This window comes from Copadichromis virginalis, linkage group LG8 (assembly GCF_057382275.1).
Source record: "Copadichromis virginalis isolate Kocher_CV1m ecotype Utaka linkage group LG8, C_Virginalis_male_GT1.1, whole genome shotgun sequence".
Classification (NCBI taxonomy): Eukaryota; Metazoa; Chordata; class Actinopteri; order Cichliformes; family Cichlidae; genus Copadichromis; species Copadichromis virginalis.
In genome coordinates, this window is record NC_140625.1 from 3140923 (window position 1) to 3161077 (window position 20155).

Consider the following 20155-nt stretch of genomic DNA (forward strand, 5'->3'; position numbering starts at 1 on the left):
GTGTATCAGCCAGGAGACCAAAGTTTAGTTAACAGGTGTGGGACAGAAATCCGAGTCAATGAATGCCATAAAATACAAACTCTTGCATAAGTAAGCCTAGACTACAAAGTTTAGTTCTCAATGCAAGTGATAAAACCCATAATTTCAAATTATAGCTGGCTGAAATAACAAGATTAAAAAGAATCTAAGAAAACAGCACAGTATAGCTATAAGACAGGTTTGATGGATGTGTTTCTGTCTGGAAACATCATGAAAACTCAGACTGATAAAGGATAATCATTATGTGCGGCTATAACAGTGAATTCTTACCTCAGATAATTATGTGTTTCATTGTTTTGTACTTTTAGAAGCAAAGTTTAACGAGGCCTCTCACAAAAATAATCGTCAACACCATTTAGTTGGAAACTCAGTAAAATCCTGACAGCGTTGAATGAATAATATTTACTAGCAAATACTGGTAAAATTGCCCCGTAGTTATCAGACTGGTTGAATGTGCCCATATTTTCTCAAAGTGCTTTTTTCGTGTTTGAAAAAAGAACATCTCTTGTCAAGATATTAATGTAACTCTATCAGGACAGTGATGAAGACGGGCCTGGAGTCAGTGAAGGCAGCTTTACGGTCATACTTCGACAGCGCAGCGAAGGATCTGGAGAAGACTCAGGAGAACCTGAAGCTCGGCCAGTTCACTCACAGCAGGGACCAACCACGAGGAGCGACTCAGATCATCAACTACACCACCTTCGCCCTGCTCCCCGTCCTCTCCTCACTGTTTGAACACATCGGACAGAACATGTTTGGAGAAGACCTCATTTGTAAGTGAAAACTTCACGTTTCATCTGGACGATGATGTCAGTTTGCCTACAGATTTTGTCTCTCTTGCCTCAGTGGGTGATGTCCAGGTTTCCTGCTACAGAATCCTTAACAGCCTCTTCCTTCTGGGAACCAACAAAAGTATCTATGTTGAGAGGTAGGAAACATCCATGGTCCACATGTGATAGATTTAGTAAAAATATGTTTCACGTCGCATGCAGTAGAGTTCAGAAGAATGAGACCACACTGAGAATCTGTCCTGGTTTCATGTAAACCTGGAAATGATCAAATATGCTTGATTCAGGAATATTCAAAAAGAGAATTATTATGTAAATGAAGAAGAAATACAGTACTATGAAAGTCTTGAGCACTTTTCTGTTGTTTTTATTTTATTTATATTCCTATTATTTAGAGATTGATTGAAACAAGCAAACATAAATACAGTATGTAAGGTAAAAACAAGTGCTCAGCACTTTTCCATGGTTGATGAACGGATTGTTTCCCTGCACCTTCAGGTTGAGATATGGGTTGTAGGATGTAGGATTGGTGGCTGTATGTCTTGGACACTCAGGTGGAGATAGGAGCAGATCTGTCAGCTGATACCACCAGGTGCTGAATTGGATATGGTGGTGGGGGATTAAGTTGGAGAGGCCTGGCGTGCCCAAACGGATAAGGAGCATGCACTGGGAATGTATGGCAGAGGCCCCGTTTCGTGACATCTTCAACTTTTATGTCCGGCAGAACTTCAACAGCATCCTGAGGGTGGTTGGGATGTTAAGGTTCCACACTTCCATTGCTGAGGCAGATTTATGGTGCTGCTAATAATAAATATAAAAACCTATTAAATAAATAAATGACCTATTAAGTAATAATGGCTGAGTCAATAAGTCAATTCAAAATGCAGAATGTAGACTGTATATTCGGAGGTGTGGCAGTTTGGCACAGTTCATCAGACTCATATCATCTGGAAAAACTCATCTTCAGACTGGTGGATCTCGCCCCAGATGCTGCGCAGCCTCCAGCTTGAAGGGAGGGCGAAAAAAAGTCCATGCGTAGGATGGGCGGAGTACGGTGTCTCGTGATGCTAGTTGCTCTGTCGTTGCATCTGCTGGTGTAAATGTCTCAGTGGGATGGTACATCCAATAGCCCTGCGTGCAGTCTTAACCGCTCACTGCGGTGTCTGCTTCTCTTCTCTATGGTGCAGCTGCAGGGCCAGACAGTAATCCAGGCAGTCATTGTGCTCTCCACCACACACCTGTAGACAGAACTGGGGATGGTGGAGTTCAGCCCCGCTCCCTTCAGCTTCCTCAGAAAATACAGGCATTTATGAGCCTTTTTAATAAAGCTGAGAGTGTTATCACACCACTCCTGTACTGGCTTCTCTTAAATTAAATCCAGTTGTTAAATCCAAAATCAAATTTAAAGTCCTCCTCATCACATACAAGGTCTTGAATAATCAGGCACCATCATATTTTAAAGGCCTCATAATACAGTATCATCCCAATAGAACTAGAACTCTCAGACTGCAGGCTCACTTGTTGTTCCTAGAGTATTTAAAAGTAGAATGGGAGGCAGAGGGTTCAGGTTTCGGGCCCCTCTTCGGTAGAACCAGCTCTCAGACACCATCTATACAGTGTGTCATGCAGACATTGTTCTCCTTTTAGAAATCCCTAAAGGGGAATATCTAACAAGGGAAACCTGCAGTCAGAAGTGACTGAAGAAGTCACTTGGATAAGTGACGAAACATTTCTCCCACTGAAAACGTGCAGATGAGCAGAATCAACTTTTTGGGATTTCCTTACCTTGATGATTGAGCATGCATCAACACATCACTTTTCAACAGAACATTGCTGGCTAAGCAGCATTAAGATACATGGAAAAGAACAAGTCATAAGTCATAATGGTATTCTGATCAGATCATGGCTGGACTGATGAAAGCCATCCATAGTCATCATCATCATCAACTTTATTTATAAAGCACTTTAAAACAACCACAGCTGACACAAAGTGCTGTACATAGGAACTATATAATAAAATGACATAAGAAATAAATACAAGCCAAATAAAAGAAAAAGTAAAATAATTAATAAAATAACTAATTTCATTACAAGAGAAAACTATGTCTCACTGAGGTTAAAAGCCAAAGAATAAAAGTGGGTTTTAAGACGTGATTTAAAAGTGGAGAGTGAAGGGGCCTCTCTAACGTGCAAGGGCAAATTAGAAAAGGCTCTGTCCCCTCTGAGCTTCCTCCTGGATCTCACCGAAAACTCTCTTTTCTTTTCATAAAAATGTACAAAGGTTCGCAGCCGAGTGTGAAGCAGCGGGAATGAGGATCAGCACCCCCAAATCTGAGGCCGTGGTTCTCAGCCGGAAAAGGGTGCTGTGTTCACTCTTTTCCGGGTGTTCACTCTTTTCCGGGTCGGAACTCATCCCCGACCCAGATGAGTGGAGGAGTTCAAGTATCTCGGGGTCTTGTTCGCGAGTGATTGGAGAAGGGAGCTGGAGATCGACAGACGGATTGGCGGTGCAGCCGCAGTGATGCGGACGCTGCACCGGTCCATCATGGTGAAGAGGGAGCTTAGTGTAAAGCGAAGCTCTCAATTTACCGGTCGATCTACGTCCCTACCCTCACCTATGGCCACGAGCTGTGGGTAGTGACCGAAAAAACGAGATCGCGGATACAAGCGGCGGAAATGAACCGGTTTTTACTTGCTAGCAAGGGAGGCTGGTCGGAGCCAGGCTCTTGGAGCTGAATGCTCCTCACCTGTTTCCTAGCCAACTTCAAAGAAACAGCCTTCCCTGCTGACTTACAAATTTAAGTAACACAATGACAACATTTAACAATTTGACTCCAACACTTACAGGGAGTGCAGAATTATTAGGCAAGTTGTATTTTTGAGGAATAATTTTATTATTGAACAACAACCATGTTCTCAATGAACCCAAAAAACTCATTAATATCAAAGCTGAATGTTTTTGGAAGTAGTTTTTAGTTTGTTTTTAGTTTGAGCTATTTTAGGGGGATATCTGTGTGTGCAGGTGACTATTACTGTGCAGAATTATTAGGCAACTTAACAAAAAACAAATATATACCCATTTCAATGATTTATTTTTACCAGTGAAACCAATATAACATCTCCACATTCACAAATATACATTTCTGACATTCAAAAACAAAAACAAATCAGCGACCAATATAGCCACCTTTCTTTGCAAGGACACTCAAAAGCCTGCCATCCATGGATTCTGTCAGTGTTTTGATCTGTTCACCATCAACATTGCGTGCAGCAGCAACCACAGCCTCCCAGACACTGTTCAGAGAGGTGTACTGTTTTCCCTCCTTGTAAATCTCACATTTGATGATGGACCACAGGTTCTCAATGGGGTTCAGATCAGGTGAACAAGGAGGCCATGTCATTAGTTTTTCTTCTTTTATACCCTTTCTTGCAGCCACGCTGTGGAGTACTTGGACACGTGTGATGGAGCATTGTCCTGCATGAACATCATGTTTTTCTTGAAGGATGCAGACTTCTTCCTGTACCACTGCTTGAAGAAGGTGTCTTCCAGAAACTGGCAGTAGGACTGGGAGTTGAGCTTGACTCCATCCTCAACCCGAAAAGGCCCCACAAGCTCATCTTTGATGATACCAGCCCAAACCAGTACTCCACCTCCACCTTGCTGGCGTCTGAGTCGGACTGGAGCTCTCTGCCCTTTACCAATCCAGCCACGGGCCCATCCATCTGGCCCATCAAGACTCCCTCTCATTTCATCAGTCCATAAAACCTTAGAAAAACCAGTCTTGAGATATTTCTTGGCCCAGTCTTGACGTTTCAGCTTGTGTGTCTTGTTCAGTGGTGGTCGTCTTTCAGCCTTTCTTACCTTGGCCATGTCTCTGAGTATTGCACACCTTGTGCTTTTGGGCACTCCAGTGATGTTGCAGCTCTGAAATATGGCCAAACTGGTGGCAAGTGGCATCTTGGCAGCTGCACGCTTGACTTTTCTCAGTTCATGGGCAGTTATTTGGCGCCTTGGTTTTTCCACACGCTTCTTGCGACCCTGTTGACTATTTTGAATGAAACGCTTGATTGTTCGATGATCACGCTTCAGAAGCTTTGCAATTTTGAGACTGCTGCATCCCTCTGCAAGATATCTCACTATTTTTGACTTTTCTGAGCCTGTCAAGTCCTTCTTTTGACCCATTTTGCCAAAGGAAAGGACGTTGCCTAATAATTATGCACACCTGATATAGGGTGTTGATGTCATTAGACCACACCCCTTCTCATTACAGAGATGCACATCACCTAATATGCTTAATTGGTAGTAGGCTTTCGAGCCTATACAGCTTGGAGTAAGACAACATGCATGAAGAGGATGATGTGGACAAAATACTCATTTGCCTAATAATTCTGCACTCCCTGTAGTAAAGTGACAAATGAAAATGCATCTGTTACTCAGACAACTCAGATCTGTAATGTTTCACATTCATTATAATGTTGTTGAGGTGACAGTGAGTTCAGGATTTTGCAGAAAACGTCAGTAGACCAGCTGATCTCATGTTTGTTTACTTCCTGTTTATGTGATTTTTTCCCTTAGCAAATTCTAAGTGCTTCTTTTAATCACATTATTTTATTGTATGATGCCTTGGTGCCACTGGATTTTAACATGTCTCACACTCATACAGTAAGACAAATGGTGGGGGTGTAGTAAGGAAGCTGGGGGAAGCAGACAACTCCACAGGAAGAGTCTTTTGTGTCTTCGAGGACTCTGGGAGGCAGCAAGGGAGTGTGAAGCTTAAGGTGTGAAACAGCTGTGTACTGCCTTTTGTTCCTGGAGAAGGTTTTTAACTGAGAGCCATGCTGGGCTCAGACTGCTGACCGTCTGTCCCGCGGTCATGCAGGGACTTCATCAAGCTTGGTTGTCTGTTCTTTGTGTGTTTGATTAAAGAACGTTAGCTACCGCTCACCGCTCGTCTGCAGGCTTTATTTAAATGGAAAACTTCCACAGCAGGCAAAAAAAAGCTTTTTGCTAAAAAAAAGATTCAGAGCAGAAGTTTTTTGCACTGCATCTTAAAATGAAAACATATTGCATTTATTTACAATTAAAGACACAGAGCAGGAAGTGTGTTACTGTTTTACATCCACAGACACACAAGAAAAGAAGCAGGCAACATGAGGTCAAGTTATGGCAATTTTATTTGTGTGTTTCAGTACATGTATTTAGATTAGAGTTTTTAAAAAACAAACAAACGTCCCAAGAAGAAGGATGGGGAGAAAGAAAGGTGGAGAGAGGAGGAAGAAACTATTGATGCTGCTGGGTCAGTTCTTCCTCAGCAGTCTGCTCCAGAATCCCCTCCTGTCCTCGCCTTGCTTTTCTTTTGCCTTCAGTTCGTTTAAGGTCTTGTTGAGCTGCTCCTCGGCATCTTTAAATGTTTCTTTCAGCTGCTGTTTGGCCAGTTTCCCTTTGTGTTTGAGGAGCTCTTTAGCTTCCTTTTTGTGCTTTCGCATTTCTTTCAGTGCGTCTTTGCAGCCTTTCTTGGTCACCGTCATTTCTTTCTTCAATACCTTCACCTCAATTTTCTCTTCTGCGAGTTCTTCTTGCACTTTCATCAGTTCCTTCTTCATGTTTTCAGTGTGACTCTTTGTATCTTCCATTTCTTTCTTTGCTTCCTGTGTTTTAATTTTCTCTTCCTCCAACACTTTTTGAGCTTCCAACAATTCTTTCTTCATATTTTCAATCTCATTTTCTGCCTCGTGTTTACGTTTTTTCTCCTCTTCAAGTTGTTGCTTTACATGCAGTAATTCCTTTCTTAGTGTTTCAGCTTCAGCCGTTACATTTGCAGCTTCTTGTGTTGCCAACTGCATTTTCTTTTTTCCCTCTTCAAAAGCTTCCTGCACCTCCTGTAATTCCTGCATCACATTTCCTGCCTCCTTCTTTGCAGTTTGATATTTATTGTTGGCTTCTTGTGCTGTGCTTTTCTCTTCCTCCAATGCTTTTTGAGCTTCCAACAGTTCTTTCTTCATCTTTTCATTCTCGTTTTCTGCCTGTTGTTTTCTCATTTTCTCTCCTTTAAATCTGAGACCCACATGCAGTAATTCCTGCAATACTACATGAGTTTCAAACTGTGAATTTTTAGCTTCTCCTCTTGATTTTTCTGCCTCTTCTTTTAATTTGACATTTTCAGCCTGTATCATTTGAAATTTAAAATGAATCAGCCGTACTGTAATGCATGGTGAAGCACTCGCCGATCCTCTTCTCGTTCTCCCCTTATTCATTTTGGCCTTTTAAACAAAGGAGCCAACGTTTTGTAGAGGAGTGAAGTGAAGTTTTTGTTGTTTTCTTCGTCAACTGTCGTTTGTCCTGCACAGAGATGCTGCTGTAGATGTGTCTCTAGCTGTGTCTGGATACAATGAAACATGCTGGAACTAAGTGCTTGTGTTGCACAGTTCTACTAAACATTCCATTTCATGCATGCTCCGCCCACATGGTCAGGAATGTCAGGTGCTGCATCGCCAAATGTTGCTCCCGTTGCCTAGCAATAACAGCTGTTTACTTTTGGGGTCTGGTTCATTATTTAATAAAGAAAACATGTCCAAGTATTGGGTGCTGAGGCTCAGCGCATATTCTAGCCTGCTGTGTGGGTGGGCAGCTAGAAATCACTGGTGGGCAACATGAGTGAGGAGAAAACTGGAGCAGCCAAGCAGGGAGCTGCAGGTTGCTGGTTTGAGTCTCTGTTCAGATGCTGGTGTCTCCTCTCTCTGAGATGTCTGCAAACAGTCCCAGATAAAACAATAAGGATAATAAACAAACACGTCATCATCATCATCATCAACTTTATTTATAAAGCACTTTAAAACAACCACAGCTGACACAAAGTGCTGTACATAGGAACTATATAATAAAATTACATAAGAAATAAATACAAGCCAAATAAAAGAAAAAGTAAAATAATTAATAAAATAACTAATTTCATTACAAGAGAAAACTATGTCTCACTGAGGTTAAAAGCCAAAGAATAAAAGTGGGTTTTAAGACGTGATTTAAAAGTGGAGAGTGAAGGGGCCTCTCTAACGTGCAAGGGCAAATTAGAAAAGGCCCTGTCCCCTCTGAGCTTCCTCCTGGATCTCACCGAAAACTCTCTTTTCTTTTCATAAAAATGTACAAAGGTTCGCAGCCGAGTGTGAAGCAGCGGGAATGAGGATCAGCACCCCCAAATCTGAGGCCGTGGTTCTCAGCCGGAAAAGGGTGCTGTGTTCACTCTTTTCCGGGTGTTCACTCTTTTCCGGGTCGGAACTCATCCCCGACCCAGATGAGTGGAGGAGTTCAAGTATCTCGGGGTCTTGTTCGCTAGTGATTGGAGAAGGGAGCTGGAGATCGACAGACGGATTGGCGGTGCAGCCGCAGTGATGTGGACGCTGCACCGGTCCATCATGGTGAAGAGGGAGCTTAGTGTAAAGCGAAGCTCTCAATTTACCGGTCGATCTACGTCCCTACCCTCACCTATGGCCACGAGCTGTGGGTAGTGACCGAAAAAACGAGATCGCGGATACAAGCGGCGGAAATGAACCGGTTTTTACTTGCTAGCAAGGGAGGCTGGTCGGAACCAGGCTCTTGGAGCTGAATGCTCCTCACCTGTTTCCTAGCCAACTTCAAAGAAACAGCCTTCCCTGCTGACTTACAAATTTAAGTAACACAATGACAACATTTAACAATTTGACTCCAACACTTACAGGGAGTGCAGAATTATTAGGCAAGTTGTATTTTTGAGGAATAATTTTATTATTGAACAACAACCATGTTCTCAATGAACCCAAAAAACTCATTAATATCAAAGCTGAATGTTTGTGGAAGTAGTTTTTAGTTTGTTTTTAGTTTTAGCTATTTTAGGGGGATATCTGTGTGTGCAGGTGACTATTACTGTGCAGAATTATTAGGCAACTTAACAAAAAACAAATATATACCCATTTCAATGATTTATTTTTACCAGTGAAACCAATATAACATCTCCACATTCACAAATATACATTTCTGACATTCAAAAACAAAAACAAATCAGCGACCAATATAGCCACCTTTCTTTGCAAGGACACTCAAAAGCCTGCCATCCATGGATTCTGTCAGTGTTTTGATCTGTTCACCATCAACATTGCGTGCAGCAGCAACCACAGCCTCCCAGACACTGTTCAGAGAGGTGTACTGTTTTCCCTCCTTGTAAATCTCACATTTGATGATGGACCACAGGTTCTCAATGGGGTTCAGATCAGGTGAACAAGGAGGCCATGTCATTAGTTTTTCTTCTTTTATACCCTTTCTTGCCAGCCACGCTGTGGAGTACTTGGACGCGTGTGATGGAGCATTGTCCTGCATGAAAATCATGTTTTTCTTGAAGGATGCAGACTTCTTCCTGTACCACTGCTTGAAGAAGGTGTCTTCCAGGAACTGGCAGTAGGACTGGGAGTTGAGCTTGACTCCATCCTCAACCCGAAAAGGCCCCACAAGCTCATCTTTGATGATACCAGCCCAAACCAGTACTCCACCTCCACCTTGCTGGCGTCTGAGTCGGACTGGAGCTCTCTGCCCTTTACCAATCCAGCCACGGGCCCATCCATCTGGCCCATCAAGACTCACTCTCATTTCATCAGTCCATAAAACCTTAGAAAAACCAGTCTTGAGATATTTCTTGGCCCAGTCTTGACGTTTCAGCTTGTGTGTCTTGTTCAGTGGTGGTCGTCTTTCAGCCTTTCTTACCTTGGCCATGTCTCTGAGTATTGCACACCTTGTGCTTTTGGGCACTCCAGTGATGTTGCAGCTCTGAAATATGGCCAAACTGGTGGCAAGTGGCATCTTGGCAGCTGCACGCTTGACTTTTCTCAGTTCATGGGCAGTTATTTGGCGCCTTGGTTTTTCCACACGCTTCTTGCGACCCTGTTGACTATTTTGAATGAAACGCTTGATTGTTCGATGATCACGCTTCAGAAGCTTTGCAATTTTGAGACTGCTGCATCCCTCTGCAAGATATCTCACTATTTTTGACTTTTCTGAGCCTGTCAAGTCCTTCTTTTGACCCATTTTGCCAAAGGAAAGGACGTTGCCTAATAATTATGCACACCTGATATAGGGTGTTGATGTCATTAGACCACACCCCTTCTCATTACAGAGATGCACATCACCTAATATGCTTAATTGGTAGTAGGCTTTCGAGCCTATACAGCTTGGAGTAAGACAACATGCATGAAGAGGATGATGTGGACAAAATACTCATTTGCCTAATAATTCTGCACTCCCTGTAGTAAAGTGACAAATGAAAATGCATCTGTTACTCAGACAACTCAGATCTGTAATGTTTCACATTCATTATAATGTTGTTGAGGTGACAGTGAGTTCAGGATTTTGCAGAAAACGTCAGTAGACCAGCTGATCTCATGTTTGTTTACTTCCTGTTTATGTGATTTTTTCCCTTAGCAAATTCTAAGTGCTTCTTTTAATCACATTATTTTATTGTATGATGCCTTGGTGCCACTGGATTTTAACATGTCTCACACTCATACAGTAAGACAAATGGTGGGGGTGTAGTAAGGAAGCTGGGGGAAGCAGACAGCTCCATAGGAAGAGTCTTTTGTGTCTTCGAGGACTCTGGGAGGCAGCAAGGGAGTGTGAAGCTTAAGGTGTGAAACAGCTGTGTACTGCCTTTTGTTCCTGGAGAAGGTTTTTAACTGAGAGCCATGCTGGGCTCAGACTGCTGACCGTCTGTCCCGCGGTCATGCAGGGACTTCATCAAGCTTGGTTGTCTGTTCTTTGTGTGTTTGATTAAAGAATGTTAGCTACCGCTCACCGCTCGTCTGCAGCTTTATTTGAATGGAAAACTTCCACAGCAGGCAAAAAAAAAGCTTTTTGCTAAAAAAAAGATTCAGAGCAGAAGTTTTTTGCACTGCATCTTAAAATGAAAACATATTGCATTTATTTACAATTAAAGACACAGAGCAGGAAGTGTGTTACTGTTTTACATCCACAGACACACAAGAAAAGAAGCAGGCAACATGAGGTCAAGTTATGGCAATTTTATTTGTGTGTTTCAGTACATGTATTTAGATTAGAGTTTTTAAAAAACAAACAAACGTCCCAAGAAGAAGGATGGGGAGAAAGAAAGGTGGAGAGAGGAGGAAGAAACTATTGATGCTGCTGGGTCAGTTCTTCCTCAGCAGTCTGCTCCAGAATCCCCTCCTGTCCTCGCCTTGCTTTTCTTTTGCCTTCAGTTCTTTTAAGGTCTTGTTGAGCTGCTCCTCGGCATCTTTAAATGTTTCTTTCAGCTGCTGTTTGGCCAGTTTCCCTTTGTGTTTGAGGAGCTCTTTAGCTTCCTTTTTGTGCTTTCGCATTTCTTTCAGTGCGTCTTTGCAGTCTTTCTTGGTCACCGTCATTTCTTTCTTGAATACCTTCACCTCAATTTTCTCTTCTGCAAGTTCTTCTTGCACTTTCATCAGTTCCTTCTTCATGTTTTCAGTGTGACTCTTTGTATCTTCTATTTCTTTCTTTGCTTCCTGTATTTTAATTTTCTCTTCCTCCAACACTTTTTGCGCTTCCAACAATTCTTTCTTCATATTTTCAATCTCATTTTCTGCCTCGTGTTTACGTCTTTTCTCCTCTTCAAGTTGTTGCTTTACATGCAGTAATTCCTTTCTTAGTGTTTCAGCTTCAGCTGTTACATTTGCAGCTTCTTGAGTTGCCAACTGCATTTTCTTTTTTCCCTCTTCAAAAGCTTCCTGCACCTCCTGTAATTCCTGCAGCACATTTCCTGCCTCCTTCTTTGCAGTTTGATATTTATTGTTGGCTTCTTGTGCTGTGCTTTTCTCTTCCTCCAATGCTTTTTGAGCTTCCAACAGTTCTTTCTTCATCTTTTCATTCTCGTTTTCTGCCTGTTGTTTTCTCATTTTCTCTCCTTTAAATCTGAGACCCACATGCAGTAATTCCTGCAATACTACATGAGTTTCAAACTGTGAATTTTTAGCTTCTCCTCTTGATTTTTCTGCCTCTTCTTTTAATTTGACATTTTCAGCCTGTATCATTTGAAATTTAAAATGAATCAGCCGTACTGTAATGCATGGTGAAGCACTCGCCGATCCTCTTCTCGTTCTCCCCTGATTCATTTTGGCCTTTTAAACAAAGGAACCAACGTTTTGTAGAGGAGTGAAGTGAAGTTTTTGTTGTTTTCTTCGTCAACTGTCGTTTGTCCTGCACAGAGATGCTGCTGTAGATGTGTCTCTAGCTGTGTCTGGATACAATGAAACATGCTGGAACTAAGTGCTTGTGTTGCACAGTTCTACTAAACATTCCATTTCATGCATGCTCCGCCCACATGGTCAGGAATGTCAGGTGCTGCATCACCAAATGTTGCTCCCGTTGCCTAGCAATAACAGCTGTTTACTTTTGGGGTCTGGTTCATTATTTAATAAAGAAAACATGTCCAAGTATTGGGTGCTGAGGCTCAGCGCATATTCTAGCCTGCTGTGTGGGTGGGCAGCTAGAAATCACTGGTGGGCAACATGAGTGAGGAGAAAACTGGAGCAGCCAAGCAGGGAGCTGCAGGTTGCTGGTTTGAGTCTCTGTTCAGATGCTGGTGTCTCCTCTCTCTGAGATGTCTGCAAACAGTCCCAGATAAAACAATAAGGATAATAAACAAACACGTCATCATCATCATCATCAACTTTATTTATAAAGCACTTTAAAACAACCACAGCTGACACAAAGTGCTGTACATAGGAACTATATAATAAAATTACATAAGAAATAAATACAAGCCAAATAAAAGAAAAAGTAAAATAATTAATAAAATAACTAATTTCATTACAAGAGAAAACTATGTCTCACTGAGGTTAAAAGCCAAAGAATAAAAGTGGGTTTTAAGACGTGATTTAAAAGTGGAGAGTGAAGGGGCCTCTCTAACGTGCAAGGGCAAATTAGAAAAGGCCCTGTCCCCTCTGAGCTTCCTCCTGGATCTCACCGAAAACTCTCTTTTCTTTTCATAAAAATGTACAAAGGTTCGCAGCCGAGTGTGAAGCAGCGGGAATGAGGATCAGCACCCCCAAATCTGAGGCCGTGGTTCTCAGCCGGAAAAGGGTGCTGTGTTCACTCTTTTCCGGGTGTTCACTCTTTTCCGGGTCGGAACTCATCCCCGACCCAGATGAGTGGAGGAGTTCAAGTATCTCGGGGTCTTGTTCGCGAGTGATTGGAGAAGGGAGCTGGAGATCGACAGACGGATTGGCGGTGCAGCCGCAGTGATGCGGACGCTGCACCGGTCCATCATGGTGAAGAGGGAGCTTAGTGTAAAGCGAAGCTCTCAATTTACCGGTCGATCTACGTCCCTACCCTCACCTATGGCCACGAGCTGTGGGTAGTGACCGAAAAAACGAGATCGCGGATACAAGCGGCGGAAATGAACCGGTTTTTACTTGCTAGCAAGGGAGGCTGGTCGGAACCAGGCTCTTGGAGCTGAATGCTCCTCACCTGTCTCCTAGCCAACTTCAAAGAAACAGCCTTCCCTGCTGACTTACAAATTTAAGTAACACAATGACAACATTTAACAATTTGACTCCAACACTTACAGGGAGTGCAGAATTATTAGGCAAGTTGTATTTTTGAGGAATAATTTTATTATTGAACAACAACCATGTTCTCAATGAACCCAAAAAACTCATTAATATCAAAGCTGAATGTTTTTGGAAGTAGTTTTTAGTTTGTTTTTAGTTTGAGCTATTTTAGGGGGATATCTGTGTGTGCAGGTGACTATTACTGTGCAGAATTATTAGGCAACTTAACAAAAAACAAATATATACCCATTTCAATGATTTATTTTTACCAGTGAAACCAATATAACATCTCCACATTCACAAATATACATTTCTGACATTCAGAAACAAAAACAAATCAGCGACCAATATAGCCACCTTTCTTTGCAAGGACACTCAAAAGCCTGCCATCCATGGATTCTGTCAGTGTTTTGATCTGTTCACCATCAACATTGCGTGCAGCAGCAACCACAGCCTCCCAGACACTGTTCAGAGAGGTGTACTGTTTTCCCTCCTTGTAAATCTCACATTTGATGATGGACCACAGGTTCTCAATGGGGTTCAGATCAGGTGAACAAGGAGGCCATGTCATTAGTTTTTCTTCTTTTATACCCTTTCTTGCCAGCCACGCTGTGGAGTACTTGGACGCGTGTGATGGAGCATTGTCCTGCATGAAAATCATGTTTTTCTTGAAGGATGCAGACTTCTTCCTGTACCACTGCTTGAAGAAGGTGTCTTCCAGGAACTGGCAGTAGGACTGGGAGTTGAGCTTGACTCCATCCTCAACCCGAAAAGGCCCCACAAGCTCATCTTTGATGATACCAGCCCAAACCAGTACTCCACCTCCACCTTGCTGGCGTCTGAGTCGGACTGGAGCTCTCTGCCCTTTACCAATCCAGCCACGGGCCCATCCATCTGGCCCATCAAGACTCCCTCTCATTTCATCAGTCCATAAAACCTTAGAAAAACCAGTCTTGAGATATTTCTTGGCCCAGTCTTGACGTTTCAGCTTGTGTGTCTTGTTCAGTGGTGGTCGTCTTTCAGCCTTTCTTACCTTGGCCATGTCTCTGAGTATTGCACACCTTGTGCTTTTGGGCACTCCAGTGATGTTGCAGCTCTGAAATATGGCCAAACTGGTGGCAAGTGGCATCTTGGCAGCTGCACGCTTGACTTTTCTCAGTTCATGGGCAGTTATTTTGCGCCTTGGTTTTTCCACACGCTTCTTGCGACCCTGTTGACTATTTTGAATGAAACGCTTGATTGTTCGATGATCACGCTTCAGAAGCTTTGCAATTTTGAGACTGCTGCATCCCTCTGCAAGATATCTCACTATTTTTGACTTTTCTGAGCCTGTCAAGTCCTTCTTTCGACCCATTTTGCCAAAGGAAAGGACGTTGCCTAATAATTATGCACACCTGATATAGGGTGTTGATGTCATTAGACCACACCCCTTCTCATTACAGAGATGCACATCACCTAATATGCTTAATTGGTAGTAGGCTTTCGAGCCTATACAGCTTGGAGTAAGACAACATGCATGAAGAGGATGATGTGGACAAAATACTCATTTGCCTAATAATTCTGCACTCCCTGTATACTTACTGTATAATTATAGAAGTTATAGTATATTATATATAATCCTACCTGTGTGTTGGTTAATTACATAATCAGGTGGAGGCAGGGACCTCACAGTAGAAACATATTCTCATAAGTTTCTGTTTTAGTGTATTTTTAAACATCAAGAAGTCACAAGCATAAGGAGAACACTCCATGTTTAAAGAAGGAAGGTGTATTCATAGGAATGATTTATTATTGAGAGAGACATACGAACATCATTTTTTCACCCCCCAAAAAACACATGTTCAAAGCACAATATCAGCTTGATATCAGACAGAACTGCCACATGAAATTAAACAGAAGCTGTCAGTTGAATCATGATGAAGCTGTCCTTTATGAGTTGTGGACTCAAGCTGCTCTATATTTTTGGCCACCAGATGTCACCAAAGAGGACTGTGTTGACAAGCTTAGAGTAATGAACCGTTTTTCAATACGAGCTTCAGAAAGCTTCATTTGGCCATCTATATACAAAACAACTAATCTAGCCCACCAGACTTGACAGGTCCCAGTTTATAGCCAGCCCTATTGAGTCTTAAGCAAAAAAAAGAAAGAAAAAAAGTTGCTTTTACCATAATTAGATAACCTACTATGTTTTAAATCAATCACTGAGGTAGTAAAAGAATTGTTTTTGACTATTATCATGAGCTCTCTGTTTCTTTTCCAGACAACGTCCAGCAATGGGAAAGTGTTTAGCAGCCTTCGCAGCAGCATTCCCTGTTGCCTTTCTTGAGCCTCACATGAACAAGTTTAACAGCTTTTCCATCTATAACAGCAAAGGAAGCAAAGACAGAGCAGGTGAGACATGTACATAAAGAAAATGATGGAACATACAAATCCGGAGGTAGCTGGACTTTCTTAGAGTGACGTTTCAGCGAGCACTGAGCATGTTTCTTTGAGCCTTTATATTTTACTAAAACTGGAACCATGAATACACATTACACTACATACCGCACCAACTAGCTTTTACTGTACATCTCAGAAACAAACAGAAATGTTTGTTGTGACCCTGCCGTCGTGTCACTCTTAACTGCTTACACGTTAACTCTTTGGTAAAACCAAAACATTACATAAAACATGTCTGGGCTGATTGAGGAAAGGGAGGAAGGTTTCAAGAAGTGTCTTAGTAAACTATGAAAAAACTGGAGTGTGCAGTATATACATGGTGTTTGTATCTCTTGGAGACACCTACTATAACAGGAAGTACCACAAAGTGGTTTGAATACTTTTGCAGCTGTCTGTCCTACATTTGTCTGACTAAGAGATTCTCCAGTTGTGTATTTCGAATAAAAAAACATTAATCCAAAGCTAAACGATGGCTGTGTGGTCTGAGAACTCATCAGTGTCAAAAATCACAAATCAAATCACATTATGTTTAATTTAATCTGTTTTCATTCCACTACTCTTTCCGCCTCTCAGCTCTAGGCCTTCCTGGGCAGGTTGGGGAGGTTTGTTCACTGATCCCCAATTTGGAGAAGTCTTTGGAGGAGATTGTAGAGCTAGCAGAGTCCGGCATGAAGTACACGCAGATGCCTCATGTTATGGAGGTAACTCTCTAATAATTAATAACTACAGCATCACCTTTGATATTCTTTCCTTAAGTTGCTTCATGTCATTGAAAAATTGGCCACGGAACCAAAATAAGTGGACATTTGTCCTGTAGTGAACACTTCAGAGCCGAAGATAAAAAGGTAAAAAAAGACATTGCTGATTAAACCCATCTGACTGTGAAGCTTTGCAAAGCTCATTATTTTTGCTTTGTTTCTACTGCTGTAGGTGGTCTTGCCGATGTTGTGCAGCTACATGTCTCACTGGTGGGAACATGGACCGGAAAGCGACCCAGACAAAGCCAACAACTGCTGCACCTCTGTGACCTCTGAATACATGAATACTCTGCTGGGAAACATTCTCAAGATCATCTACAACAACCTGGGAATAGATGAGGGCGCCTGGATGAAGAGACTGGCTGGTAAATGTTAACTCACTAATGCTGAACACTAAAATAAAATTCACTGATTCACAAGATTCATCAAACTCGCTCATCCATGTTTTTATGAGCCTGGCTTTGTGCACTGATGTGGGGTCACGTTGGACAGGGGCCGTCTCCAAAGATGGGAGCATGAAATTGTCCAATATGTCTTAATATGCTGAAGTATTAACAGCCGAACCCAATTGAAAAACAACCCCACAATATAATCCTCCCCCTCCACCAAACTTTATACTTGCCACAGTGCAGTCAGACAAGTACGGACTCAACAATTGCATTGCCAGAGAGATGTGATTCATCACTCCAGCAACACGTCTCCACTCCTCTAAAGTTCATGGGTGATATACTAGTCTGACACTTTGCATTGTGCTTGGTGATGTAAGACTGGGATGCAGATGCTCAGCCATGGAAACTATTCCATGAAGCTCTCTAGGCACTGTTCCTTAATGTTCTTGAACATGAAGACTAGAGGTCTGTAGCGATTGACCGATACTGTGACTTTATATGTCCAGCCACTTTGTGGTAGAGTTGAAGAGAGAGAATTTCATGAGTGGACTTGTTGAACAGTATCACAGTATGATGCTGGACTTCATTAAACTCCTAAGATCGACCCAGTGTTTGTAGAAGCAGTCTGCATGCCTAGCTGCTTGATTGGTATACACCTGAATTCAATGACTTGGAGGGAAGATTGAATACTTTTGGCAATTTAGTGTATGTTGGAGTTAAAACTGACTAGTGACTGCAACATAAATCTAAAACTAGTAGCTCTTCTTTTGTTTTTGTTTTCTTTTCATTCAGGGGAGTGATATACTTTAAAGCTCTGCAAAGAGAATGAAACATCACAGTGAAACTTGTGCTGCAGCTGCAGGGATGTGGATGCTGTATTGGTGGAAAGAGAGCTAAACGTAAAAGCGAAGCTCTTGATTTTAGAAGGAACGAGATTGCAGATGCAAGTGGTGGGAATAAGCTTTGTCTGAAGGGTGGCTTGCATCTCCCTTAGAGAGGAATTCAGGCTTTTCGGAGCGGCTCAGAGTAGAGCCGCTATTTCTCGACATCAAAAGGAGACAGTTGAGGTGGTTGTGCATCTGACAAGGATGGGTACCTCTTTGGTGAGGTATTCTGGGCATGTCCCACTGAGAGGAGGCCCCGGGGCAGAACCAGGACATGGTGAAGAGAGTTTATCTCTCGGCTGGCCTGGGAACGCCTTGTGTTTCCCCGGACAAGCTGGAGGAGGTGGCTGGGGAGAGGGAGGTCTGGGCTTCTCTGCTTAGGCTGCTGCCCCACAACCCGGCCCCAAGTAGCCGGGAGAAGATCGATGGATGGATGGATAGTTTATTTGCTAATGGAACATAATACTTGCAGCTCACAGTGATGCACAAGGCAAAAATAAAACAATATGACATGAGACATGAAATCTGGTTTGTGGAGGCAGGTTAGTTAGGTTTGGCGAAGTGTTCATTGTTTTAGGTGTGCAGGCCGAGGTATGTTTGTTTGTTTGTTTGTTTGTTTGTTTGTTTGTTTGTTTGTTTTTTCACATTTTTTAAACCAATGCACACACCTCATTAGAGGGTGCTCCAAATGCTGGGGATTGCCATTTAATTGTTTGATAAAACACTACAGCACTGGAGGAAACAATTATTTTAAAAGAAAAGAATTTGTGTAATGAGCCCCTTAAGTGTTTTGCAATTTAGGTTTCCTCTTTTAAAAAGAAAATATAGTCAGTAACAGCAGTTAGGAGGAGGACACAATGGAAGTTACATTTCACGTGTTTCATTTTCTCTCATTTTCCATTTTCTGCACTTTTTGTAAAGTTAATAAATAAAAGCTCTCCTCAGGATCAGTTTACATAAGCATCCTCAAACTGATGTTACTTTAATTCTTTTTGCCTGCCGCTAATCATTATATGATATTCAAATGTACATACGTTCACATTTTGCGTTTTAACACCATCTCTGTTCATGTCCCCAAGTCTTCTCCCAGCCAATTATCAGCAAAGCCAAACCTCAGCTGTTAAAGACCCACTTCTTGCCATTGATGGAGAAACTCAAAAAAGTAAGTCTCACCTTTATTATAATCTACTGCCTGGAAGTGGTGCAACTCATTTAACAGAATATAAAACTAGGTCACACTCACTGCTTGCCCTTTCTAACACTTTCTTGTAATTTTTTTTGATGTTTTTAAATGAAATTGAATTACCTATATATATTTCTTAACTAAATATTTATTAGTATGTTTTTAAAATGGAGAAAGTGCACTATGCGAACACTCCTACTACTTAATAAAATAGTCACAAAGATTAAAGCACACAGTGCTGCTTAATATAGAAAAATCTATTACTGTATTCTTTAGAAAGCAGCTGTTGTGCTGATGGATGAAGAACATAGCAAGGCGGAGGGGAGGGGTGAGATGTCAGAGACAGAGCTCCTCATCATGGACCAATTTACTATCCTGGTCAGAGACCTGTATGCCTTCTACCCTCTCCTCATACGATTCGTTGACTACAACAGGTACAGTGTTGTGACTGAACAAGTGACCTTCAGCTCATTGAGTGGAGTGAATTTACACCATCTGATACAGAAGCTTAGTCACTAAGATGAAGCTGCAGTTTTGGAAAAAGAATGATTGGTTTCAGCATGTAACTGTTTTGATATACTGACAGGGCCAGATGGCTTAAAGAGTCCAATCCAGAGGCAGAGGAGCTGTTCCGAATGGTGGCTGAGGTTTTTATCTTCTGGGCCAAGTCTCACGTAAGAAAATTACTGCAACATAACTATCCATCCCATAGGGCAGGTTTGGGGACCTGGGCCAACACACCTGAATCAGCTCACTAGTTCATTGCTGGGACTCTGGAGAACTTCAATACATGTTGAGGAGGTCATTTAGCCATTTAAACCAGCTGTGTTGGATCACGGACACATCTAAAAGCTGCAGGACACCGGCCCTCGAGGCCTGGAGTTAGACACCCCTGCCACAGGGCGCCAATCTGACACAGGGCTAACACAGCGAGTAGACAATCATTCACACTCACATTCACACCTGTGAGCAGTTTAGAATCACCAGGTAACTTAAACCCACTAACTGCATGTCTTTGTACTGTGGGAGGAAACCAGAGTATGCAAACATAGGAAGGCAACAGTGCTAACCACCGGGCTGCCCATAAAAACATAACTGAAAATGTCCCTAAGAG

The 20155-nt window shown here is 42.2% G+C and overlaps 1 protein-coding gene across 5 annotated transcripts in view; it reads left to right on the forward strand.

The window, feature by feature from the left end:
• Positions 1 to 20155, forward strand: part of ryr2a (ryanodine receptor 2a (cardiac)) — a 310584-nt gene that overhangs the window by 206221 nt on the left and 84208 nt on the right. For all 5 annotated transcript variants that reach the window (XM_085465413.1, XM_085465416.1, XM_085465414.1 and 2 more), the window contains exons 68-75: positions 574 to 812; positions 886 to 967; positions 15649 to 15779; positions 16401 to 16528; positions 16758 to 16950; positions 18938 to 19020; positions 19318 to 19475; positions 19628 to 19715. In XM_085465413.1, coding sequence (XP_085321539.1) covers positions 574 to 812; positions 886 to 967; positions 15649 to 15779; positions 16401 to 16528; positions 16758 to 16950; positions 18938 to 19020; positions 19318 to 19475; positions 19628 to 19715 — 1102 coding nt within the window. The remainder of the gene's footprint in view (positions 1 to 573; positions 813 to 885; positions 968 to 15648; positions 15780 to 16400; positions 16529 to 16757; positions 16951 to 18937; positions 19021 to 19317; positions 19476 to 19627; positions 19716 to 20155) is intronic.